This window comes from Haemaphysalis longicornis, unplaced genomic scaffold (genome assembly GCF_048455015.1).
Source record: "Haemaphysalis longicornis isolate Haplotype H1 unplaced genomic scaffold, Haemaphysalis longicornis Haplotype H1 scaffold_3, whole genome shotgun sequence".
NCBI classification, from domain to species: domain Eukaryota; kingdom Metazoa; phylum Arthropoda; class Arachnida; order Ixodida; family Ixodidae; genus Haemaphysalis; species Haemaphysalis longicornis.
In genome coordinates, this window is record NW_027526335.1 from 19,086,488 (window position 1) to 19,113,774 (window position 27,287).

The 27,287-nt window shown below is 47.3% G+C and overlaps 1 protein-coding gene across 1 annotated transcript in view; it reads left to right on the top strand.

Annotated features, from left to right (window-relative positions):
* Positions 1–27,287, top strand: part of LOC144173815 (nephrin-like) — a 154,415-nt gene that overhangs the window by 49,797 nt on the left and 77,331 nt on the right. Inside the window, exon 2 of the mRNA XM_077702071.1 lies at positions 19,494–19,898. Coding sequence (XP_077558197.1) covers positions 19,494–19,898 — 405 coding nt within the window. The remainder of the gene's footprint in view (positions 1–19,493; positions 19,899–27,287) is intronic.

Consider the following 27,287-nt stretch of genomic DNA (forward strand, 5'->3'; position numbering starts at 1 on the left):
AGTTTTAAAAAAATTATATTTAGGAAAATAATACGAAATAAAAAAAAAACAACCCGCGAAACCGACTTGCTGGGGCTCGAACCCAAGCCTTCAGCGCTAGTACTCAGTGCTCTACGTCAAGGCTACAAAGCCAGAACGGTGGGTTTGTTTTAGCAGGAGCCTAAAAGAAAAGGGCGCGCAGTGACATCACACATGTCACGTGCGTGCTCTGTGCAGCGAAGCGTTTGGAAACACGCAGCCTGGCGGACTCAGATGCCCTTCATAGAATCAAAGCTTCAGCGTGAATTAAATTCCGCGACATCTGCCGCTCAGCAGCATTTGACTATGCCTTTCACGTTTTGTACCACACAGCGTGCTGACTCTGCATGATAAAGCTCTAAGTTAAAACTGCCTGTATGAAAAACAACAAGACATTGGTGGGTAATTCAGGTATTTTAGCTTAGCGCCTGGACTGCTGGCACCATATCTTGTTGACAGTACGCGTACTAAGGCGCCACCGAAATAGGTTTTTGTATATTGTGTAGGAGTACATGGGAACAGGCTTCAACCTGTCAGCCGCCCCCGCTTCATGAGCACTTTCTCGTAGACTATTATTTCCTCCATGCTCCCTCCAATTTTATGAACAGGATTAAAAACGGTCTTGGATGTTTGTTCCTTGCGCGAATACGACTGTGGGTTTTTAAACATAAATCCGAGGAAGTGTTAAGGGAGCTGTTTAAAAGAAAACAAAGCAGTAAATGATGGGAGGTCCGGCTTACTGGCAATACTTTTCTTTTTTACTCCATGACTCCTAAAATTCCCTACATCCATTGAAAATTCCCTTTTTTCTTTTTGGCCAATATTACAACCGAAAATTCGCCGAAAAAGGGAAAATTCCCCGCACGGAACATCACTGCTAACGGTAGCTGTCATGACGTAGTCGAGCACGCTCGTGATAGACGGCCCGAAAGGCGGATAACCAAATCTTAGAAACTAAGACTATGGTATCCAATCAATGATGCAGAAACAAAGACCCACTAATAAATATTTGCCTATGTTTATAGTCAGTGCATTTCGCGCGGCACGTGTATTCATCCGGCTGTATAAAGAACGACGGCCGACGCAGATTTCTCGCCCCGTGGGGCACATAAGGCTTTCGCCTTAAACAAGCATTCGCACCGTGTTTGTCCTTTCTGAAGCGAAAATGTCAAACACTCTTTAATTTAGGTGATGTAGCCGGCTAATAAGCGGTGCAGGCTCGCCACTACGAAAATACAAACCAGTGCTAGCCCGAGGCGAAAAAGTAAACAAAGGAAAAAGATTAAAACAATGGAACAAAAACGCCCCTTCCCTTCCACTTAAACTGTTCATTTCACGCAGCTTGTATTTTTGCGGAGTCTTCATGTATTTGATAACAACGGGGCGACTTTGCAGCATATTTTTATTGGTAGCGGTCTGTGAAAACCACACATAAACTTACTTGGAGCTGAAACTTTCCTGTCCTGAACTTACGTGAGCGCTGCACAAACATGATTGTTCGTCTCAAAGAGCTTTCGTGCGCAAGTGCTGTTTTTAACACGAAAGTGTTTTACGCCCGGGTACACCAAGATCTCAGTGACGTTATACCCGTCACGGAAGTGACGTCGCCAGAAAAAGTGCCAGTGACGCGGCGGCACCTGGATTCGAGCCCACGAGCTCTCTCGCCACAAATGGAGGTACGTGGCGCTCTGCCCACTCCGATATGAACGCAAACGTGAGCAATTCTACGAACGCGCCTTATGTCCTTCCCTATGACTCATTCAGATGGTGCTGCCGTCTAGGAGAGGCAAAGCGAAGTAGCGCATCATGACGCTAATGAGCGCCGACAGTTGGCGCATCGATGCCAGCGCCTTCGTGTACGGGGGAAGCGCGTAAATTGAGGCCCCCTCCGCTGCCGCGTTGTCTCCATGACCGTTATGTGCTTCAAGCTGCTGTTTATGTGCATGCCATTTTTTGTTTTATTGTCGCGGAATAAACCGGTTGTTTTTGTTGTTTCTTGCGTGTCAGCATCACTTCGTCTGGTGGGGTCAGGCTCGCGAACCCTTCGTACATGAAGAAGGTTCCTTTAACATTCAACTGCTCCCGTGAAGGCCCCTTTCACTTTCATGTTTTCCAGATTCCTGTGAAAGAGCGCTAAACCACAATTTTTTTCTACAACCTCCGGCTCACCGGAAAAGCCTTTCCTCTTGACCGAAACACCGTATCATTCCTCAGCTTCTCTGCAGACGTACGCTACCACCAAACGACGATTTCAGCGCTGTCGTTGGTGCGGTCTCTAAAGCCACTCGTGATGGTTCGGCATTTCATAGAGACCGCTGCGTTCCTCTGCCTCGATGAAAAGCCACGATTTGACGCTGCAATAAAAAAAAAGCGTGAGCCATTAGTGTACGCAGCAAAGCCTTTTTGTACATGACATAAGGGCGACACAAAATTTAGGCATACACTTGCTTTGTTGAACACGGTTAAAGAAAGAAAAGAAAGAAAGTAGACATAATTGTTCACTGTGTTTAGTTTTGTTTTTCAGCTTGTAATAAACTTATTTGTATGTTTACATAGTTGTAAATATGTGTTGTAAATATCGTTTCCTACATTGACATGTAGTACAATAAATACCATGCGGAAATCAACAAAAAGAAAGTGCTGGGATGGCGCAATGGGATAATCGTCGGCTTCATAACGCGTGGGGCCCAGGTTCGATTCCGACCAGTGGAAGCGTTTTAATTTTTCTTCACTTCACCCATGATCCCCATCATTGTCGGAGAAAGCTGTCTTTCCTCCAAAGTGTTTTGGCTGGACTACATACGACATCAGTGAGAGGCTGAAAGATTCGCTTTAATATTGTCTCCTCTTCTTCCCGGCCTTGAGGAACGAATAAGCACAAAATCAAGACGTCGATTCCGTTCCAGACATACCTTCCTTTGTCTGAACTTTCGTATAACTGCATGCAGTTTATTTCACAAACTTCGTGCAGCAGAGCCGAACTGCGTGGGTTGCGGAGGCTGTTGCACGAGCCCATGGGGGGAAAGAAATGTCCTGCCAATGCCCCGACGCCTTTTGTTGTCGCTGTTCTTCGGCAGGGCTCCGTAGAATGTCACGGCGAGTTAGACTCGTTGTTCGGGCAACTTTGTTGAGAGCCGTGCAATATCCACTGTGGTGTACGCAGCTTGCGAAATAAGCTATAGATGTGCCACCATTGCGAAGGCAGAGGTACGCGTGGGTCGGGCACCTTCGACAGACGGGACAGGCACTGACCCGTTCGTACCGTCTGCGCTCGTACCGTCTGTGCTCATACGGTCTGCTGCTTCTACTGTTATGTCCTATTTAGAGCCGCCGTTTCTTCAAGACGAAATATGTAGTACCTGTAATGTAGGGGGTAATGTTTCTTTGAAAAGAAAAAAAAAAGTGCGCTTGCAGGTTTTTGTGCTACGAACATTATTATTGTCTGGTTTTGTTTGTTATTTTGCAAAACGTTATATCCCCTGACCTTAATTGCAGGCACTATATATTTTGTCCTTAAAGGGACCCTGAAGTCAAAATGCAAGTTTGGTTAATTCTTAAGATTGCCTCGTTGGAATAACAGTAACACCGCTTGTAACGGTAAATTCACTCGTATAAGCAATATAAAGAGAACAAAGAGAATGGTCATGTGACACACTAACTCATTTCCCGCACTGGAACTTGTGAAATATTATGAACTGCAGCTATGTGATTGGCTGCGGCCGGTAAAACCCAACGCAAATTAAACAAGGGTTGTCAGATTGCAGAACAAGCTATTTGCGCTTAAGTTTAATACATATATTTTTATAGCAGTAAGAATGGTAGGGTAAGCAATCGAAGTTACGAACGCACACGTAAAAATAGAAGCAGCAGTGCGTACTGCGCGCACCATACCGGTAATAGCTGCACAGCCGTCCGGCGCGCCGAGTTTACACTGACCAACTGGCATAAATGACATCGCATTCTGTGACACTGTTTGGAGAGCATTCCCAGTGTTTCACGAAACACTGGGCTAGCCAGGTACAACTCTGGTCAAAAACAAAGCGAGTGCGAACAGCGGTCCTGAGAAGTACCGTAGCGCCACCTAGGAGGACTGACGGTAAACAAGGCGTTTAGCCGTTCTCTCAGCTATAGTCAGCATACTAATGTTCGCTAAGTACCGGCCCTCGACACCCCATCATAGACGTCACGAAACACACGATTAAGCGGGAGTATTCAAATTTTGGCTTAAAATATTTAATGTATCACTGCTTGAAGCATTGTTTACTGCTGAACAAGCGCTGGGGGCTCTATAAAACACCAAATCTTTCGAATAAAACAGACTTGCATTTTGTCTTTGTGACCCTTTTAAAGAAAGAACAACGCTAAGGCAAATGATACCTGCGTAACAGCAGATGATAATGTCAACCTTTTGTTTGTACAGCGCTCATTCTTTGTGCCGTATTTGACTTATTTGTCTGTTGTAGCACTGCTTTACTTCCGGAGGCTCAAATTCGCCGAATAGCTCGACTCGCAATTGCACTGCTACTACGGTGAGGGGCGGGCTGGCGACGAATGAAAGCACCTATCCCTGAAAGCATTCTACTGATTCCAGAGCTAAATATGTTTTTCCAGGCTGTAATCAGTTATCATCTCGTCGAGTTTGGCATTATAGAGATGGCCGGGGCCAAGATGAACGGGGACGTATTCACAGGCAGCCACTACCGGCAATAGCCATGTGAAAGTACACGACAGTGATCAAGGGCGTCACGCAGTCGCTGAATAGTGAACAAAGCTTATTTTTAACAAAAGGTTGGCTTACGGCCTGTCGTTGCGAACAAATTATACAAGGTGACCAAACAATCGACTTTACAAGTAATGTTTAGGCTGTTAGGCATTTTTGCTTGTGCTACAGCTGGGATTTAACATTTCGCCTTCTAATGTCAGGAGGCGACGCGCTGTTACGCGGGCTTTGCGCCATGTTCGACGCGACGACCAATTCTACAAAAATGATTACGATTTGAACAGACAAAGGAACGGGAATGGTGTACTTGCGAGATAGTTTGCTCGAGTAATGGTTGATTAATTAGAAGAGAATTTAAAGTAACGACTAAATTGATTCAAATATCTCTTCATGATAAATTCATATATACATACAGGAACAAAAGAAGCGATTCAGAAGACTTTCTGGGCTGCAGAAATTTGCAAGCCATTTTACGGGGGCTGTGTGCACGATTGTTTAAAGCGGAATACAATATAATACTTACAAACTCGACAATGTCAAATAAAAATATGTTGCTGTTTTATGCAGGGCACCGAGGTCTTTAGCTAATTCCAACGTACCTACACGGGTTTTTGAACACTCTCGCAGGAACACAACGAACCACAACACGGCTTGATTAGTGCACTACTGGGTGTCCAAAAAGAGCCCGTGTTGAGAAGACCCATGCCGTGCACAGAGCTTTGGTACCTAGTCATGCGCATTCACAACATAATTAAAAATTTGTGTATAATTCAGTACGCTCGCACTATTAAAAAAATGCGCTGTCCGGGTTCGTAATCTGGGTTAAAGATGGCGTCGAAGGAAACCAGATAAAAGAAGAACAAAAACGAGAAAGAGAAAGTGTATCTTTTGCGCTGTCGAGAGCAGTGCCAAACACAACAAAATGCAACACACAAGTAAACTGCGCCAGAAACTGAGTTCGGCTGCTTTAAAACGCGCAGGTCTCTGGTAAACTCCGCCCGCGGTCGTCTAAAACGGAAACGCGACGAAGACTATTTAATTATGAATTCTACGCACCGTACGACGGTTCCCCGATAGGATTATTTTTAATAGCCTCTTTTCCTCTTGTTTCCTCTATAACAGCGCCAATTCATTTCGGCGTGTTTACTTTGCGGTTGACGAGCGTAAGCATTATATCTTTTTGTTTATTTACCGATACTTCAGCTCCTTCTCGGGCCCGGGAGTGAACACAAAAAAATACGTTCACTGAAATACGACGTAAAACTCAGATCAGTGTTTCCTGGCGTAATTTTAAAAAGCACAACACACATAAGTGGGAGGCATAAATATGCTGTAGAGAAAAACTGGCGCGAGCAAGGAAATGCAATCATAATGTATTCCAATTCTGAAACACAACATTTCAACCAAAACATATATTTTGACTACGCTAAGAAAACACTTCTAACAAGACCGATTGATTGATTGTAGGGTTTAGCGCGCCGACGCAACGCAGGCGATGAGGCGCGCCGTAGTGGCGGGCTACGGATTAATTTTGACCACCTGGGGATCTTTATCGTGCGCCGAAATCTCGTACACACAGGCGTTTTTGCTTTTCTCCTCCATCAGAAAAGCGGCCGCCGCGGCCGGGAATCGAACCCGCGACCTTCTGCTCAGCAGCGCAACGCCTTAGCCAATGAGCCACCATGGCGGCCCTAACGAGACCGAGTTCACTGTTTGTTCAGGTAACTTATTCCACTAAGAACTTGCACGAGGAAACGAAGAGAACTTACGTATATTAATGGGACTAATCGGTGGGCTAGTAGCCTTAAGGGCCATGTTTTCGCACGTGATTTTTTCCTCCCCGAAACCGGTCCTGTAGCCTTAATGCGTGCTCTTGATCGCCGCCGGACCCGTTTCAAGAGATGGAAAACGCGTGCGATTCCGCGCCCCTCTCCGCACATGTGTCTGGCCCTTCATTGTGATGTGTTCTCAGTAAACGTTCTTGAAAGAGTTTTCTTGATGTAAGTTACATCAGCTTTTACGTCGGGAGCTGTCGCATCCCATCACGTCGCCCGTCGCCTAGATAACTTCAGTGCGGTACAACAGAGTGGCGCTTAAATACAGCACCGAAGCCCAACAATTAAGAATTCATAGTGCTAGATTGGGGACGAATATACACTCAATTGGCTCTCGATGCATCCCTATTGTATTACCTTCTTAGATATTTGTCAAATGAGACGATTTGTTCGTAAAAGGCTCGAACTTGGTTAATTCATACGACGCCTCTTACACAGCACCTATTCTTTGCTTATGAAAGAAAAAGTTACAGACGGGAGGACCTTTTCTGGGACCGCCGTGCCTTCAAATAGGATAAACGGGATTCAAATTCAAATCAGGAAGTTTACGTGCCAAAGGGAGCTTAAGCCGTGGCGGGCATCTTGAAGAGGAATCTGAAGCGGTCGCGATTGTTTAACGCGTCCTAGGATGCAAGTATACGCAGGCCTTATTTCATTTTAAGCACTGCCATTTGTTATTACTGGTTTGTGTGGATTCTAGCTTTCAAGTAGGGCTATCATTTGCGTAATCCTTAACTTCCACGCAAGCAGCAAGTGGCGTGAGAATGGGGTCCTTGTTCGATAACCACCCGCACTTCAATGATAACGCTTCAGTCTTGCTTTTATTGAGTTTAAAAACGTTGAAAATGCAGGAAGAGTGGTAAGAGAGCTTCTCATGACAAGATAACTCAGTTTTCATAAGACTGCAAGGCACCATTAAATTGATACTGCTCAAAATAAAGTTAAATCATTAAATTGAAAGTTGTATGTGATATATGCATTTCGATCCCACCGCTGCTGTGAATATACCATCGTGACCTTTTCAATTTTACCTAATGAAGAGTCACTGTGGTCTTTTAATTAAAAGGAAAGGCTCACGCAGTCTTTATTGAACGTCGTCCGGCAATATCGGATCCCCGAAAAAATTCTGTTTAGGGAATGATTCGCTATTGCTCTCGTCGGAAACTTCAATGAGAAAATTAGCCACCGTCCCACTTTTGTTCTATTTTTCTTTATAAAAATGTTCGAGAGGGGCTTTTGTGTTCCGTCGTGTAATGGGATCGCCAGACGCTGAATATTGGCTCACCACGCAATTGTTCGTCCCATGCGTGAGACAAAAATGCAATGGCTTTCGCAAAGCAGCGTTCCTCGATTCCACTAAACAGAAACCGGCTTCACCAATGGCAAGCAATCAGCCGTAGCAGCGCGTGCTCCAACGTCCCATCCGAAGATACTGTACAGGAATGCAGTCGGTCCCTGAAGCCTGGCAACCTTGCGAAATTAACTTTGACATGCCCTAAAATTTTCTCAATTTAATGTGTTCACAAGCAAGTAAGCGTATTTAAAAAAACTATCTTTATTTATTGAAATCTCTGCCTCCGACATTACGAAAAGGTGGGGAAAAACAGTAAAATGTGATACTCGCAGTCGGCGTCGTGGGCGTCTACGCACAGCGTAACTGCCCCAGGAATTTGTATTTTTGTCACCGGATTTCTGCAGATGCATTGTGTGCTTTTTAACTTTAAAATGGTATTTTTTAACTATATGAGAGCAAGCTGGGTGCGGTTTTTCTAAGGGATGGTATGTACACGTTATGCAAGATAGTAATAGCCACTTTATCAATATTTAAACAAACCTGGCTTCGGTTATTAGATTTGGAGTAAATTAATATTATTACGTGGCGGCAGAACAGATGAGACGAACTATGTTTAAAGATGATGAGCGATCTATCGACTTAATTTACAAAGCTGCCACGAGAGAGCCCGCGCAGGCTTCGCCCTCACGCAGCTTCTTCGTCTTAGGCGGCTGTAACCAGGGGGTCATGTTTCAATGCTCGCTTCTTTGTCCTCTTTTAACAATATTAACGAAATTGGGTGCAACCATTGCGTAAGGCTGGCGCGCTTTTTGAACAAGCACACTGTAGCTTGAAAAGCTAGGGCTTCAGGCGCCGTAGCTACAGGTTCAACGTGCGCCGAAATGGCGTATACACACGCGCGTTGTTGCTTGTTCTCCATCACCAAAACAGCCGCTGTGACAGGGAATAGAACCGGCTTTTTCATGATAAACACAGTGAAGCTCGTTTGTGAATCGAAATACGCGTCCTAAAATTTGTCCACCCAGAATGTAGGCGTTATTGGAAGTGCGATTCCCTTATTTTAGCGTTATAAAACATTGGCGATGTATTTTGTAAATGACCAGTTCGGTTCAGAAAACTTAAAAAAGGGCTAGCCGTGTCTGTTGCTGTATTGAACTGAGCAGCATCCTCCAACACGCTTAAGACAAAATATTAAAAGAATTCTGAAAAAAAAGGTCATCTGGAAAGTATACGCTGTCTTGAGTATAACGGGAGCCTGGCCGTGTGTGTATATATATATATATATATATATATATATATATATATATATATATATATATATATATATATATATATATATATATATATATATATATATATATGTGTGTGTGTGTGTGTGTGTGGGTGTGTGTGGGTGTATATGGTGTTCACCATTTGAAAATCGCGATTGTCTTTCTTCCACACTTTTCTTTCCAGAAAATTTTCAAATAACAAAATGTAAAAAGAGGTTCTGAGTTATTAAGGTATTGCAAAGAAAAGTGACGGCGGTGCCCGTTTTCCGAAAATTACTTCGGCTTTTGCTGTAAGAGATAAGTGCATGTAAGTTTCGCTTACGCTTCATAAGACGAAGTCAAAAAAGGAAGCCAGGGTATTTTGTCTCCCTTATTAACACGGACCAGGCACCACGAACAGGCGGCCGCACGCCCAGGCGTTCGTTTCTCGATAACCTTGCAGAAGCATTTTGTCTGTACCACGCGTACTAAGTTGAGGCTCTGGATGATTTTAACTTACAATGTTGCGAAACTCCAATGTGCTTCCAACCTGCTCCCCACAGGCCTTCACATTTGATCTAAGACAGATTTCAAGGCGTTTTCCTCCTACTATTCATTTTAGTAGTGGTTAAAACAAACCCAATTTTATTGCGCGAGAATCACTTGCGCATTCCTTGGCTTAGTTGAGTACATAAATTAAAGTCCCTTACTCAAGAAAAAGATGGTTAAAGCGAGAAACTTTCTCCCATGCAACTTCAGTCAAGGTCAAACTAAAAAAAAAAAAAAGCCTTCGACCGTGTCTGAATGGCGGAGTCGGATAGACGTCGTGTTCATACCGCGAGGGACCCAGGTTCGATTTAACAGCGGAGCTGTTGTTGCTGGCCATAAGTTCGCCGTTGCAGGAAAAAAATTCCAAGAAAATGCCGAGCGTTCGTGAGCGCGTGCCTCGCGGCGGCTCGCATAGTGGCTTTAGAAAAGAAAAAATACTCCAGCGCTCACCGTAATCGTGGCAACACTTGCTCGGAACGAGAAAGACCCGGCATAGCGTACGCCCCTCGTACTTTCGTCCTCGTGCCGTTAAACGCATGCGGTCGGTACCGTAGAAGAGCACTCGCGCGCAACGTCGTCTAAAAGACACCCTACTGAGGAGAGGTCACCGCGGCCGCCGCGGTGACCTCTTCAGCGTGGCGTGACCTCTCTAGCGCTGTGACCTCTCTAGAGTAGCGTGGAGGGTGGCATTCTCTAGGAGTCGCTATGGATGACTGGAGACATCGATATAAACGAGTGCGCCAGTCCTTCCCGAGACCACTTGCAGATCCCGCCACCGCTGCCTCGGGTCACTGACGAAGAACTGGGGAGGTCTACAATGCTGAGGATGGCTTTGCATCCATCCACCACTCGCCGCGAAGAAGACGACGACCCGTTCCATGCATATGACGACGCAGTGGAGGTCCCAAGGGGGGGGCGAAGGGGGCGATCGCCCCCCCCCCTCCCCCCCCCTCCCCCCCCCCCCCCAAAGAGGTCCTCAGCATCTTTTTTTTTTATGCCTTCCGGTTGCGCGAGGTTAAATCCCACTTGTGCGAGGCCGCAAACGTGTTGTGAACGTCAGAAATGCGGGCTCGAGCCAGCCGTTGCACCACCTAAGGATAAGGGGCGCCAAAAAGCACTGTGTCGCTAACACAAATCACGGTGACTTGTGCGCAAGCGGGTTACACCACATTACGCGCACACGCCTGCATGGTTATCACCTCCTCCGCAGAATTGGCGCAAGGAGGGGAGTAGTTTTTTATTCCCCCCCCCCTCCTCAAAAAAAAAATTCGCCCCCCCCCAAAACCAATCCCTGGGACCGCTACTGTGACGACGATTACTAGCACCGCAACTATGCAAACGAACAATGCTGCTGAAACTTTACTATGTGTCCGCCAGTGCTCACCTATAACAGCTTCGCCATTCACACGTGACTGCAAGCTTCCCTGGACTTTTTAGGGGCGAAGCACATTTGGGGCTCGGCCTGTCGGCGTCTCCTGTTGTCACCTCCTGTAGTCACGGTACTAAAACATCGGGACACTCGTTTTCCAACGCCTCGCGCTGGAACGTAACGCGTATTAAAAAAAAACACAGTGTATAATGGATAAAACCGGTTCAAAATAAACTAACATGGTTTCAATATTCGTGGAACGCTCCCTGTCCGCTGCAGCAATCGTCAACCACAAGCAGAAGCTATTTATAGACGGGTTACAATTTGTGTTACACTCAGGTACCCACCGGCTCTCGACGCTAGGTTTGATCGGGTCGGGTGGTCGGTCGAAGCGAGAATAGGCACTCGCGTTGACCCCTGCCACTACCTCAAGCTGGGGCAGATGGGGCATGCATATTGCTTAACTCCGGTTCAACGCAAGAGAGGGCGCCACCGCCTCAACAAGCACGCAATTGCTCCTTCCACCGGAGTTTCTCCGGCGCCCAATCAGCGCGCGCCGTGTGGCAAGACAAAGACTTAGAATACACTGATACACTGCATGCTTCGCTCCTTCCCAGGTTTCAAGTTAGTGGAGATGGCCGGGTTTTTTCTTGAGGCGCGTGATGTGCGTTTTGTGAAACCAATTGTGTAAAGTTGGCTTTCCTGAAGTGCGTTTTGGTGACGGGATGGTCGCCATCAGTGCGGCCTATAAAGCTTCGCTTAAAAAAAGTCACGAGTTCGTGGCCTTCAGTTGCTGTGTGTACCCGCCGCGGTGGCTCAGCGGCTAAGGCGTTGCGCTGCTGAGCACGAGGTCGCGAGTTCGATTCCCGGCCGCGGCGGCCGCTTTTCTGATGGAAACGAAAAGCAAAAACGCCCGTGTGTACGAGATTTCGGCGCACGTTAAAGATCCCCAGGTGTTCAAAATTAATCTGGAGCCCTCCACTACGGCACGCCTCATCGCCTGCGTTGCGTCGGCGCGGTAACCCTATAGACAATCAATCAATCAGTTGTTCTGATGGTGAGACATATAATGAATGGCTTTGAAAAAAAAAGCGTGGAAATGTTATGGTTATCGTAATTATCGAACAACCCTCGCATCTTGGTAACTCGGAGATTGTGTGTTAGCCTTTCACTGTGTGTGCTCGGGAGCGATTAGTTACATAGCATATGGTTTGCGTACTTGTGCAAATTTTGCTCGTTTGCTTTGTCATGATCCCTCTTTCGTTGCGCACTGCAAATTTTTCACTAAAATGTTCTCTCTCTCTCTCCTCTCTCCCTTCTCTCTCTCCCTTCTCTCTCTCTCTCTCTCTCTCTTTCTATTTCTCTCTCTTGCTTCTTTCCTGTGATGTTTTTCTTTTTCACCTAATAGTTCTATAGCTTGAGTGCCAACATTCTGCCCCGCACTTAGCGCTACTCCAATAGAATGCTGTCGCTGTTCTGGCGTAAATGCCAATCTAATTTTTTAGTGATTATTATTTCGATACCTTTTTCACAGAGACCTGTTCAATTCGTTTAATAAAGTTATCTTTTCCTGCGGACCGGGCGACGGAGATACGCAAAGAAATGCTACTCAGAGAAATGCTACGCAATAAAAAAAGAGGCGCAAGTACGCTTTTAAACTCAGACAACTCGAACATCTGCGCCTCTCTGCTTGGTCGTAAATTCATTGTGCAGATAGGAACGTCACAATCAGCTACAATGTGAGCGTGCGCGGTCGCACCGACACGGCCCCTTTTGTTCTTGATCGCCTTTCTGACTGCCCATGCTGCAGCGGCGGCTTGTGCCAAGAAGATCGCTGTTGGCACTACTGGCCGTGAAGCAAACGCTGAGGTGACGCTCCTCGCGCTGCCCTACGCTGGGGCTGCGTCATCGTTCCGCCTGCAGCGTCATCGCTCTGCCAACCCGCTACGTACGCACCGCGCGTCCGCCGCCGTAGATTTATGCGTTCAAGCCGGAAGTGTGTCGCCAGCCTGCGAAAGGCAGCCTTCCGAACGGCTCCCACAGTTCGAGTGGTCAGTGAACACGCTGGCTCACCAGCGTGGAACAGATGAGCACAGTTGTGCTCATCTCATACGCATACCGTCTGTATTGCTATGCGAGCATATGTCTGTGTACATTTTTGTACTTTTTTGGTTAATTCGTTTTATGTACGACTGCTGCACTCCCGGGCATGCATAGAAACGTTGTACATTCTCTCCCACGCCTGCTATAGCCCCACAAGGGCTGCAGTATATTTAAATAAATAAATAAATAAATAAATAAATAAATAAATAAATAAATATTTAAACAAATAACTAAATGAATAAATAAATAAATAAATAACGGCGTATGAGGCATTTACGCACGAACTTGGGCGGCTTTCTTCATTGTTAAGTATTTACTTTACCTATTCGACATTCCTACATGACCCTTACAGGGAATTAGTTTAAGGGGCGTACGAATGAAAAGCGCACGAAGCTCTTATACTTGGTCAGTAAAATTTGATTCGTAGAAGAATGTGGTTGGTGTCGCCGTGGATGGGTGAAAGTAGCCGATGACGATGACGCAAGAGGTAGATGATGAAGAAAAAGTCTATTTACACTTATTTACAGGATACGACGAAACATAGCACAAGATAAAACGAAAACTGAATTACAAATAAAAGGCGCCGCAGCGCACAAAAGGGGGTATCGCGGCGCGATCCCTGATGGGGGCCCGGAGGCCAAAAGTGTGCCGAACCGCCGCACGGTTGGCGAGAAATTCGTGGGGCTCTGGCGGCCAGAAACCACCACGGGAGCAAGCCTTGGTGCGACCGCTCTGGGCCGCAGCTCCGAACAAACTCGTCGAAGCATGCGCGAGCAGGGCGCGAGCAATGCCGCCTCCCCCACAGCAGTGCACATGCCAAAGAGGATCTTGACCTCCGCTCCCCCCCTGGCCGTCCCCGAAGGTCAGGATGAAAGGAAAGCCTCCCCCGACGCCGCGTAAAAGCCGCCGGCGAGGCCCATACAAAGGGTTGCGACTGGCCGGCGTCGGCGGAGGCCGCCCCAACATCCCGCCACCGGATGGGGAGACCCAGCAAGGCCATGAGAAGGGAGGGGGGTCATCGTCAAGACGGGGTGCATCGGCGCTGGCATCATTACATGGTCCTACCCACTCAAACGGGGCAAAGAACTTTGAATATATACAAAAGTAGAAGCAAGCCGTTAAATATGATGTAAAGCTGCAGTAACCTAGGAGGAAAACAAAGAAAAGATGTTTGAAGTCAAAGGTATGAGGGAAGCCCGTCTGGTCGGGATGCATTTCGAAAAAGAAAGACCAGGGGCCGAATTCTCTAATAGCATCCTCGATTAACCGCACCGGTGCACACCGGGGCACACCGGTGCGCCTTTTCATCCTCGATAAACCGCACCGGTGTGCACCGTCCGTCCTCGATAAACCGGGGTGCACCGTCGCGGGGCAATTTTTGGTTGCACCGCCGCGCACCGAGAGAGTCGACGGTGCGCCGGCGTGCAGTCCCGAGATGCATCGCGGACGATGCCGGCGAAGGAGCTTCCTCCGCCGTCTGCTGCAGCGACGGCGCATCGCAACACTCGTGTAAAGGTGGACGGAGCTGTGTATTGTTGCTGACAAGGATGGCGTGCTTGTGAATTCATCGGGCAACGATGCGGCAGTCTCCTAACGGGCGGTAACAACGGCCAGTGATTGTAAATGAGGACGCGAACTTTGTGTACTTCAAAGACGGCTGCATGCATTGCCAGAAAGTTGGGTATTGACATTCGTTTCGTTCGATCGAATTATCATGAACTGTTACCGGAGTGCCTAGACGATGAAGACCTACTTGTTTTGCTGTAACGGAAGGGCGGAACAAAACAGGCACTCGCATTATGGCTCAAACGAAGATTAGAAGCAGCTTGTATCGCTTGTATGTAGCTGTTTAGTGGATGCGGTGGCGGTAGGTTGTTCCGCATGTGTGACGGATTTAAGTTGTGTGTACATATAATCATTGGCCTTCAATAAATACCACTTTCAAATAGCGCTGTGTCTCATTACAGTGCTGTATTGTTACTTGTGAACGTTTTTATGAGTTGATTTCTTAGATTAAGAGATGGCGCCTGGGTAGAACCGCCCCGTTTGTCCTCGATCAACGCTCCGTGCCGGTACGCACCGTCGTGGGGCACTGTGCACCGCGCCGGTTTTGGGGGCAACACCGGTGCGTGTTTATCGAGGACGCTATAAAACGACGGGGCGTCGTTTTGAAACGACGGGGTAGCTCCATGCAAATGCATGTGTTCTGGGGTTGGGGCCGTCGCTTTGGGGTGTTTGCACAGGGACTGAGCCGCAGAAAAGCAGTGTGGCAAGGGCACGAAGCTACGAGCGAAACGACGGGGGGAAGTAGGCGTCGCTTCGCGCCCTTGCCACAGCGCTTTTCTGCCGCTCAGTCCGTGTGCAAACACCCCAAAGCGACGGCCCCAAACCCAGAACACATGCATTTGCATGGCGCTACCCCGTCGTTTCAAAACGACGCCCGTTTTTTAGAGAATTCGGCCCCAGGACGCCGACCACAAGCTATTTCGAGTTTAAAAGAAATTAACGTTTCGGTTAATTTCTTTTAAACTCGAAATAACTTGTGGTCGGTGTTCTTTCTTCTTCAAAGAGGAAATGTATAGAAGCACTCAGCAAGAAAACAAAACACAGGAAGCAGTGAATCATTAAGCACACTGGAAGTCAAGAGGGCGGAGAATAAACATGCTAAAACAAACAAGTTATCTGGGTGCAAAAATAAGAATGTGTGGCTTGATAAAAATCATTTGTATTCAAGATAAACGCGCAATATTCAGAGATACAAAGATTTAATGTGCACAAGAAAAAGATGCAATCATAGAAATTCTAAACGAGAAGACAAGGAACGAGGTGATCTTATTACAAGAAACTGCTTCGAGCTGAAGGAAAATCTTGCAGCAAGGTGAACTGTCTTGAAGTATCACGTTAAACAGCATTCGTTCAGTTTTTGTTTGGGAATAAAAACAGAATGTTTTAATTTGTTTAGCTTATCTCTGCCCTTTTTACCTACAACGACGCCAGCTTTTGTTTTCATCAATATGGAGTTACATTTGCTAAAGACATTTCACGCGATAGTATAAAAAATGTGGATGGGATCGCAGAAGCGGGGTTTGAGTAGGGGCGAGGTGGGGGGGGGGGGGGCGGGGGGAAGGAGAGGTGGGTCATTATAGAAAAATTCAAATGGCCTGAGGCTTTGCACTACGAGGAGTTAAACGAAATGGAATGAAATTGCTGGCAATGACAATTCCTCGAATGGAGAAGGAATGAAATGGTCGTCGCCATGCCCTGACTGCGCATTGTGACTCTTCTAGTTTCTTAGTCGGGTGTTGATTTTGTGTGTCGCTCTCCGCCGAAATCCAAAGGGCGGCATCTTGCTAGTAAATGAGAAGAATAAGACTGATGGAAGGAGCGGGGATCGAACCGCGGCCGGTATGGAACCCGCGTCCTTGGACCCAGCAGCACCCCGCCTTATCCACTGAGCCACCGCGGCGGGTATCTCGCACGAATCAGCCGGTCCCCTGCGGCGACTCGTTTGATTGGTTGGCCGACTTGATCGTTTAGTTGGTATTGTGCAAATTTTCTTGCCATTTTTTTTATCGCGTGCACGGGAGGTAACAGAACTGAAAGAATCCCATCGTCCTTAGCTCGCGATTCCCAAACGGTGCCGAAACTTTCACTTTCTTTTTGTCCTGTGATTTCTTGTTTAAATGTTCTCTCTTGATTCCTTTTCTTGCTCTTGTTTTACTTTTCACTCCACTGTCCAGGGTAGATGTTGGTTTAGCGGCTAGATCAAGGAGCTAAACTTTTTCCGACGTGGAAGCCCTCAGATCTGAACGGGCAGTTTCTACCTTTTTCCGGCGTCACCGCCGACACTTCTTAACCTTTTTGAAATCTATTCACTCCGTTTGCTCAGGCTCTCCCCCTTCTACATTTTCTCTATCGACGAATCAACGGGCCCCCCATTTCGTTCTTGTTTTGCCCAAAGTGCACCAGCCCACTTTCCCGCTCCATTCATCTTATTCTTTCTGGTTGTCCGCTGCCAAGTTCTCCCCGGTGCCAATCGCCTTAGAGATGAAATCGTGATCCGCCTTCTTTGAACCACTGTCCTCAAAGTACGCCGCGTAACAGATTTTGTGGCTGGTGCTTTGAGATGCCCGCTGGTCTGCTTCCACTCTCTGAAACGGTCTATTTTTGTGTGGGAGTGTGGGCCTGCGTGTGAGTGTGTGTGCTTGCGTGTGTGTGTGTGTGGGGGGGGGGGGGGGGAGGTGTAGGCGAGCGTGCGTGCGTGTGCGCGTGTGCGTGCGCCCGTGTGTTTGCGCGTGCATGTTGGACGACATGATTTTCGGCGTTATGTGCTGAAGCGGTGCCTATAAATAATAGCCTGAGCGAGATGAGTACATCGTATGAAGGCAAAGAAATCGCTGCTTCAATTGTGGTGTCGTGGTCGGTTTTATTTCTTTTTTCGTTGTTGCTGCTTGCTTCTCACACGAAAAGCAACTGCTTCACACTTCCGGACATAAGAAATAATGCTTGAGTACTGGAACATCTTCAGCAGTATAAGCAAAGGTGCCGGGACGGATGGCGTGAGAAGAGCCGGAGCCTCTTTGCTGCACCGCGTAAAAACAGCCCCAGCATGTACACCGTCTCGGTTGTTCGAAGTTGGCCTTGCTTCACCCGCTTTGTGCCCTTCGCGCAATGCGTGTATAGGGTCATTAACTACTTAATTAAACTGCTCCAGCCCCAACCCGGAGCCGAAAAACTTCTTTCGTCAACCAAGGAGAGTGCCACATTCCTTAACAAGGGACACCACTTTTGTCTAAGGTCACTATAGATCGTACGAAGAGACGTCTCTCGTTTCCCGCTCCAGCCTTTTGAGGGCTACCAGGCTTAGCGATGAGTGGGGATTGTTGGTGTCTTTGATGCGGGACGGTGTCACCTAGGCGGGGAAATGAATGGCGATTCTATGAAAGGCTATGGTTGCCTCAGCAAGCAGTTTACCTACTTCTTTATTAGGTGCGCTATTTTAGGGGCAGCGGTAAGGACGGGAGTATTTGTGTAGGGCCACGCCCGGGGTATTTTGCGGAGAAATACAATTCGCCGGGGAGGACACGGTTTAACTCATTAAGCTCGAATTTACGCTTGTTTTTGCAAGGACCAGTTTCACTTACACGTGTTAGCAGACCGGATGGCGGAAGATCAAGTGGATGAAGGGAGTCACGATGCTGCTAACACTTGGCTGTGTATGGCTCGGGCTACGGAGGTAACCGGAAGGCAGACTGAAGAGCTATAAGGATGGCTTTTCAAGCTGTTGGCATCAGAATTAATAATGCGTCTTTTTTCCAATAACGCACGTGACGAGGAAGTGCCAACTTGATAAAATTTGGTGAAAGAAACCGGAATGACTGAACGGAATGAGCAAATCGTCACCAGCCCGTGCACCAAATATTTACCAAGAAACCACTTTGCGCTTATTATTTCACATATTTCGAACGTGGAAGACTCGAAAACGAACGCAAGAAATAATTCCTTATTCAGAGTCTCGGACTTGTCGTACACGAAATGCAGGTTTTCTGTAGATCGAAGTCATTTAATATAGCCGGAGGTAAAGGACGTCCGAGCAAAAAGTAATGTGCGGTCTGTGCGAAGTTAACCGCTCATGGTGTGTTGAACGCCGTGCGATACCTTTAGAAGCGTGGTTAGTCCAGTTTTCGACCCAGAGCCGGCAATATGAGAGAAAAGGCAATGCTCGAGAAAAGGGAAGGAATAAATCGTTATTATGACAAGGAGGCATATAGAGGCTCGCGCCGGCACAGACACACATGCCGTCACAAGCTTTCACAGGCATTCAAGCATAGGCGCGCATGCGGGCAAAAGTATTGCAATTGGTGAACTTTTCTGCCCCATCTGCTTACCAACTCCGGAGCAGAAACGACCGCGGAGCGCTGTTTTTAATTTTCTTAATAGCTTGAATTCTGCGCCTTTTAAAGTCCTTCTCTTCTTTAAGAAACAAAACAAAAACACAAACTAAGCGGTTGCTAACTGCGTGTTTGCTTCTATATACGTATGCGTGCGTGTGTGTGCGTGCATGTGTGCGTGTGCGTGTGTGTGTACGCGCACGCACGCACACTGGGGGATACCCCATTGGGACGCACATCAACAATCCGCCGAACGCAATCCACCCAAAATACAGCAGTCTCCACAGCGACAGCTGCCGTTGTAACAGCAAGCTTATGAGAGAACTAACGAGTTAAATGGCACGCCACTCATAATAACAATGGCTCGATAGGACAAGAAAGTTTATGGCGAAAAGCTTCGCCGCGGTGCTGTGCAGAGGGCGTAGTCAGTTTCCTATAACCGGCGCTGCACTGCTCCCTCGCAGACCCTGCCGAGTCCACGAGTCCACTTCGCGTGCTCGCCCGCAACGGTGCGCAGACGACGCTTCCGTGCCCGCTGCAGACGCAAAGCGGGGGGAGCGTGGCCAAGCCGGCCAGCCTGGACGAGCCACCGGCCGTGTCCGAGCTGCGGTGGACGCGCCTCGAAGACCCTCCCGAGAGACGGACGGTTTACGTGGTGGACGGCGAGGCCGCTGGCGGCGGCGGGGTCTGGCTGGGCGAGCACGTGGTCCGCGCCGACTGGCAGAGCCGCTCCTACTTCTCTGTCCACAGTGACCCGGCGTTGCTGAAGATCGGCCGCGTGGCCGTCGCCGACAGCGGGACCTACGTCTGCCGCGTCATCTTCCCTGACGGCCGCCGTGCCAACTACACCGTCTACCTCAGGGTTGTCGGTGAGTGCTCCCCAGTTGAAAGTGGATTTGTGCGGTGTTCTCCCTGTTGCCTCCTCGGTCTCTTTCGGCCAGTCACTGGGAAGGAAAAACTCGCAAAGGCTCCCAGCTGGCAGTGTTATACTCCCAGCCCCTAAAGTTGCCTTCACTACTATGCACAAGTACATTGCTGGAAGTACTTTTTTTTTTTTCATGGAGCAATCAATATAAGCAGTCGGATATGAACGTAAGAGGACCCTAGCGTCTTTTGTTAAATACCTCCGAATATTCCATGAATATCTTGATTCACCGTATACCAAGCACTCTTACAGTCGGCTTCACTACGTTACAAAAATGCGTTGCCGGAACACAGTTTGTTAGGGGTAATACAAGCGGTATTATATGAATATATGACGACCGTAGGGCCTTTGTAAAGTACCTCCGTAAGTGCCCATTTATCCGTAACCGCGCTATACAACGAGCCGCACACCGTTACAGGGACAACGTAAGCGTTATACGAAAATGAAAGCCACAGGGATTTTGGAGATGTCAATATTTGTGCGGTGAAAGCGTGACGCAGCAGTCATTACAGACGCACAGGAGCGCTTCCGCGTTGATTCGTGCAGGAATCGTATGCATTTAAAATACTTCGGCGTTTTACCACGCACCGGTATAGAACAGCACCGACGAAAAAGCACGGTGTCGGAAACCTCCTTGGTCAGACAACCCCGCGACCAAACGAAACGTCCTAATAGCATGGCAATGCAACAGCATGGCATATTGCTGCAGATTTTTAAGTGCCACATTCTGCGAAAAACCGTCGTTGTCGTTGTCCTGTAACGTATAGAAAATGTCCACCCCAGCAAGGAATAAATAAAAGCACATTAGAGTTTGTACGGGGCTTAAACCCAGAACCTCAGAATAGGTGCCGAGCGCTTTATTACAGCGATACCTCCGTACGTTACCAGTGGCGGAAGAAGGGTTAGAAACGTGATGGCACGTAATTAGAACAGGGGCACGCCAGCAGCGCAGAACACTGTTTCCAGGGAAGCCACTGTTCGTCGATGACCGTGATGGCTCTTGTCATTTGCTTTCCTCTGGGCCTTACCTGAAAGGCCAAAATTGCGGTCTTTCATGCGACTGTTTGAGCTAGGGAAATTAAGTAAAGCAACAAGGTCTGCGTCGTGTCACGTGTCTGCGTTGCCCCCCCCCCCCCCTCCCCCGGCACTCACCCAAGTTGATACCTTAGCAGGCCCCAGGTTTCCCATTGTCACTAGTGGTGTATTTTATAACAGCCCCATAGCGTTTGTTATTGTATTTACTGCCGCTGTGACAAACTCACCGGGGTTTCCGGTACAGTCATTGACTTTGGGACGTCTGTATAACTTTTTATTTTGCAATTACCTGTTTCCGGCATCACAATATTTTGGCATCACAATATCCGGCACCACAATACAATCCGGCATCAGAATACACAGAAAGTAGGCACTCAGCTTCCTGTAGGCACTCGAAGCGTATCTCGTAGCAATTCCACGGCTCTGCTCCATTCGGATCTATGCAAATTTTAATGATGTCCCATACATATCGAGTGAGGGCTAGATATTTCCCGTTTCTGGTTTTTCCTTTTCTTTGCTTGGTAACACGTAATGACTTCCAGGACAAAGGCAGTCGCGCCGATATGCGCAGCACGAAGTAGCAAGCGAGAGGGCAGCGCTTGTTATTTCGCTATCGCTGGAGGTTCAACGAAACGTAGTACATGCAAAAAGTAAAGAAATTTAAGGAAAATGTAGGTGGAGGGGGGAGGTTACTTTAGTGAAAAAATAATTATACATATAGCTACTTTTTAGGGGAATAACTGTATCCCACAGCAAAGGTTCCAATTAGCAGGGCTATCAGACACTGTATTAATGGTCCTTTAACTACATCGAACCACTAAAACCAACTAATGCGGGACAGCTAAACGCAAAACAGCAGACGTTAGATCGTTCACTCCCACCTAGGTCGCATAAACCGAACACCATTTTTATTTTGCTTTCTGAACTGGGAGGGTTCAAAAATTGTTACACCGTAGCACAAAATGACGAATTAAAAGGGAATTGAGACATTCTTACGTCTTCCTAGCGCAAAAAAAAGAAACAAATTAATCGAAAATCTTCCTTTGGTTTCTAGTGTGCTAAGAACAATAGAAACCTTTAAGAATAAAGTTTAATTAGGTGGCCTCGGAAATTGTTGAAATATACATCCTTTAACAATTATTGAACCCTCCCAGTTCAGAAAGCAAAATAAAAATGGTGTTCCGTTTATGCGATCTAGGTGGGAATGAACGATCCAACGTCTGCTGTTTTGCCTTTAGCTGTCCCGCATTAGTTGGTTTTAGTGGTTCGATGTAGTTAAAGGATGTAGCTAAATGTTGTAGTCGATGTAGTTAAAGTGAGTGGATGGCACTTGAAAAGGCCGTTTTTATTAAACGTATAGTGCGTAAAGCGCTTTGTTGTTACCAGTAAATGATATTAGTAATGAAAGGCAGGCTGGTTCACGGGACTGATTTAACCCCCCCCCCCGCACCACTACATAATAATCAATCAATCAATCAATCAATCAATCAATCAATCAATCAATCAATCAATCAATCAATCAATCAATCAATCAATCAATCAATCAATCAATCAATCAATCAATCAATCAATCAATCAATCTTTATTTTTGGTGCCCAGGAACAACCCTAGGGTCTTGGTACTGGTACACCATATACAAGCATTCATAAAAACAAACTAAAATCAAGACAACACAACACAGAAAACCATATATATATGAAAGAAACAATAAGGTAAAAATAGTTACAGAGATCCCAGAAAGCAAAACAGCAAAACAGCAAAAAAAAAAAGGAAGCCTAGTGTTAGAAGCCATGACACCTGGCCAGCAAAACGTTGAAGGCACGTGAAAAATTGAAAATACACAAGCAAATACTCAATGCACATGACGGAGATAGATTATACACATAAAACAAAGGTTTTGTAACAAAATGTTAGGAAGTTTCAAAATGGAAAAACGAAGTTCAGCGTTACAAGCACTGACACTTAAACCGACAGAAATTCAAGCAACACAAAATCAGGAAAAGTGAAAAACAAACAAGCAAGATGATGATTTGCATAAAATAAATACGGAACAGAAATACGGCACATAAATGACATAAAGGCACTTAAGCTACAACAGTTTTCAATTCATTAGAGAACAAAGACAAAGAGCTCTGGAATATATCAAGACGATCGGAGGAGGAGGAGGAATAAACGTTTATTGTGCACACCACGATGTGCTCAGCCTCCCAAGTCCAGGAGGCCGCAAGTCCGAGCTGCGTCCAGAGCTCGTTGCACCAGGGCTTGCTGTCGCTCTGGTGCTGAGCTGGTCAGCTCGGACTCCCACTGCTCAGGGTTGGTGGATGGGATGGAGTTAGGGTTGTGAGGACAAGAGAAAACAAGGTGGTAAGTCGTGAGAGGTATGTGACAGTGCGGGCAGTTGTAGGGGAAAAGGGACGGCGAGATGTGGTGTAGGATGGGGTGATTATAGAACGTTTCAGTTTGCAGGCGGCGATAAAGCGTGGCGTGGTGTGTTGGGAGGGAGGGGTGGGGCGGGGGGTATATTCTTCGTGTGTGCCTGTAGTGGGACAGTATGGCGCTGAAGGTGGAATCAAGGGCAGGGAGCGTGTCTTCAGTGGTGGGAGGGTAGCAACCAGTGTCGGTCCTTGAAGTTGGGAGTGCCCGGTAGTGCAGATCGCGGGCTGCGGCATGAGCCGCTTCATTCCCAACCAGGCCGGCATGGCCAGGAGTCCATACAATGGTCACTTCTAGGTCCGGAGGTAGGTAGCGTAGCATGGGTAAGGCTTGCTGTGGGGCGAGACCGGCCTGGTAAAGGCGGCAGGCTTGCTGTGAATCGCTAATGATGGTGAGATAAGGCTGACTTCGATGTGTAGTAATGGCATGGGCGATGGCCAGGGCTTCGGCTTCGGGTGTAGGCATATTTCGGTAAGTTGCCGCAGTAAGGGTGTTGCCAGAATTGTCCAGGGTGACAAGCGTAGCCGGAGAATTGGGGGAGGGATGCGCAACGTCCGTGTAACGGGTCTGCGGGTCATTGCCGTAACGCTTCTCGAGGTGGCGTACTCGAGCTTCTCTTCGCGCCCGGTTGTAAATGGGGTGCATGTGCCTGGGTATGGGCGCTGTTCTGAGTTGTTGCCGAATGGAAAGGGGGATGCGCTGTAGGTTAAGACGAGCAGGGGGCGGGGTTCGGCCTATATTATGAAGGACCTGACGGCCTGTGGGGGTGAGGGCAAGTCTTTGCAGCTGAGATACGCGCTGGGCTTCGATAAGTTCATTCAGGATGTTGTGGAGGCCAAGTTTCATGAGTCGTTCGTTCGCGGTGTAAGTAGGCAGGCTGAGGGCTGATTTGTACGTCTTTCTTATGAGGGCGTCCAACTTGCTAGTCTCTTGGGGTTTCAGATTGACGAAGGGGGTCCCATAAGTGATACGGCTGGTGAGCAAGGCTTGTACGAGGTGACATGTGTCTGACTCTCGCAGTCCATATGAGGAGCCCCGGATACGGCGAATGAGATGCGTCAGCTGGGAGACTGTCTTGTGTAGCTGTGGTAGGAGAGCTGACCCGGATCCGTCTTGATGGAATGGAACTCCCAAGATGCGAAGCGTGGGAACTTGTGGGATGGAAGCACCGGATATGCTGACCTGGGGATCGGGAGTTGTGTTAGCTTTCCTTCCCCTAGTGCGAGCACGAAGAACGAGAAGACCAGATTTAGTAGGTTCGCATGTTGGTCCTCTAGGTTGGAGACATTCCATTGTTGTGTCAATAGCTTGCTGTAGGCTGTCTTGCTGCTCACCGCTAGAGCCCCGGGTTGTCCAAATGGTGAGATCATCAGCATAGAACGCGTGGTGAATTCCAGGAATTTCTTGCAGCTTGGCCGGGAGGTGGAGCATGGCGATGTTAAAGAGTAAAGGTGAAATAACCGAACCCTGGGGTGTACCTTTGGCCGGGGTGGGGAAACAAGTTGAGGTGAGGGGGCCCAGGCGGAGAGTTGCTGTTCTGTCTCGCAAGAAGGCACTGACGAATTGAAAAGTTCGCAGTCCACATCCCGTGGTGTTTAAGTTATCTAGTATGGCCTGATGTGTAACATTGTCAAAGGCTCCCTTGACGTCTAATGTAAGAATGGTCTTCGGGGTGGTGCGGCTGAGGTGGTCAAGCACCTCTTCCTTGATCTGGATGACGATCGGAATATTCATTATATGCACATTGTATTCTGCAGATGGACGAGCATCGTTTACTTAAAGCATCTGTTCTGAAAGTTCGAAATCTTCGGAAAAGTTTGTTCGGCAAGTTGACATTGATAAGTGCAACCAAGTCATCACACAAAATATCACCATGAAGAAGTTTATAAAGAAAGATAATGTCAGCTCTCATTCGTCGACACCAAAGGGAAGGAATACTTTTGAGACAAGAGATGCTGCCGTTTGCGTCTTCTTGTACATGACGGAAACGGTGCCTAAAGATAGAAAGGAACTTATTTTGAACCCTTTCGATGCGGTCACTATTGGACTTGCAAGTTCCATTCCAAACAACAGAACCGTATTCGAGAAGAGGTAAGCACAGAGCCGAATACAACTTTCAGAAAGGAAGATGACTTTTACACTCTCTAGAATACCTGCAGACAGCACCCAGACATCGAAGAGAGCGTCCGGTAATTTGTGTAACGTGGGAAGAGAAAGTCAGAGAAGAATCAAATAGTACTCCCAAGTCCCGAATTTCGGTCACCCTCGGCAGTGCAGTGCTTGCTATTTTATAGGAGTATTGCAGCTGTTGAGTTTTCGTACTATAGGAAACAACGTTCGTTTTTGAGGGGTTCAAAATTAAGTCGTTTTTGGTGCACCAACGATGGAATGACATGATATCAGCCTGAAGAGAATTACAGTCCTGAACATTACGCACTTCTCTGAAGATTTTCATATCATCAGCATACAACAAAAAAGAAGAATTTTTAATGGCAGAAGCAACATCGTTAATGAAAATAAAAAAAGAAGGGGGCCCAGAACGGAGCCCTGGGGTACACCAGTGGTTGCTTTGTACCTAAATGATGTTTGACCATTAACACTTACATAGCAATATCGCTCCTGGAGATAGCAACGTATAAGACCCACTAAGGAAGCGTGAACATCTAACAGAATGAGCTTGGCAAGCAATAACGAGTGGTTGACTACATCAAAGGCCTTGCTCATGTCACAGTAGACCGCATCAAGCTGGCTTCTACCAATGACTGCTGGGAGAGCCTGCTCCATGAAGCATGCGAGGTTTGTGGAAGTTGAGCGACCACGCATGAAGCCATGTTGATTAGGAATGAGGACGTGTTTAAGTGAGAAAGACAAGACCTTATGAAGAGATAACTCGAATATTTTAGAGGCAGAACAAAGAAGCGACACTGGCCTATAGTTCATGGGGTCGGTTTTTGGGCCTGACTTGAAAACAGGGAATACACGACAGATTTTCCATGATCGAGGGTACGTGCCAGACCGGAGACAGTTATTAAATATTGAAGTGAACACAGGAACAAATATATTTGCATACGTTTTTAGAATTGCAGCAGGAATACCATCTGGCCCAGAAGAAAACGAGGGCTTTAGCCGCTTGATGCTGGCCCGCACGATGTTCTCATCCAATTGGAAACAAGCGGAGTAACCGTCCTGGTGACAAGAGACGCTGCCGTCATCACTACCACCGCTAAGCCCAAACAAAGAAGAAAACTGACGAGCAAAGCAGTCGGCCGCATCTGCAACCTCATCGCCGTTGGAATCCAGTAGACGAATAGATTCTTTCGTTGTACTAGATCTAGAATGAATGTACTTCCAGAAGGCTCCCGGCTGATGAGTTGCTTTAGCTTCAACTGACGCCAGGTACAAAGCATGATCACGCTTGTGCACTATTTTGCATAGGGCACGTAGGCGCCGGAACTCCTGAGCGAACTGATTCGCACCAGAGCGCTTCATCTTTCTGTGCGCGCGTTCTTGGAGTTTCAGGGCATCCCGCAATTCAGAAGAAAACCAGGGTGGGAACTTGAACTTCTTTGGTAAATGTTGCGGGATGTATTTCTTCATACCCAAAAGCACAATCTCAGTAAAACGGTCAACTTGTTCATTGACATCAGAGTGGTCAATGACTGTTGACCAAGGGGCAGCAGAAAAGTAGCCATACAGCCCAACGTAATCTCCCCGGGCGAAAGCGTAGCGAGGTTGCGCATTGCTTGAAATTACAGAACGGTGGAGCATTGTAGGAAGGCAACAGGAAATAGAAAGAGGAGAATGATATTTGTCGGGTATTACTAAAGCACAATCAGAGCGCGACACATTAACGCCATCGAAGTTT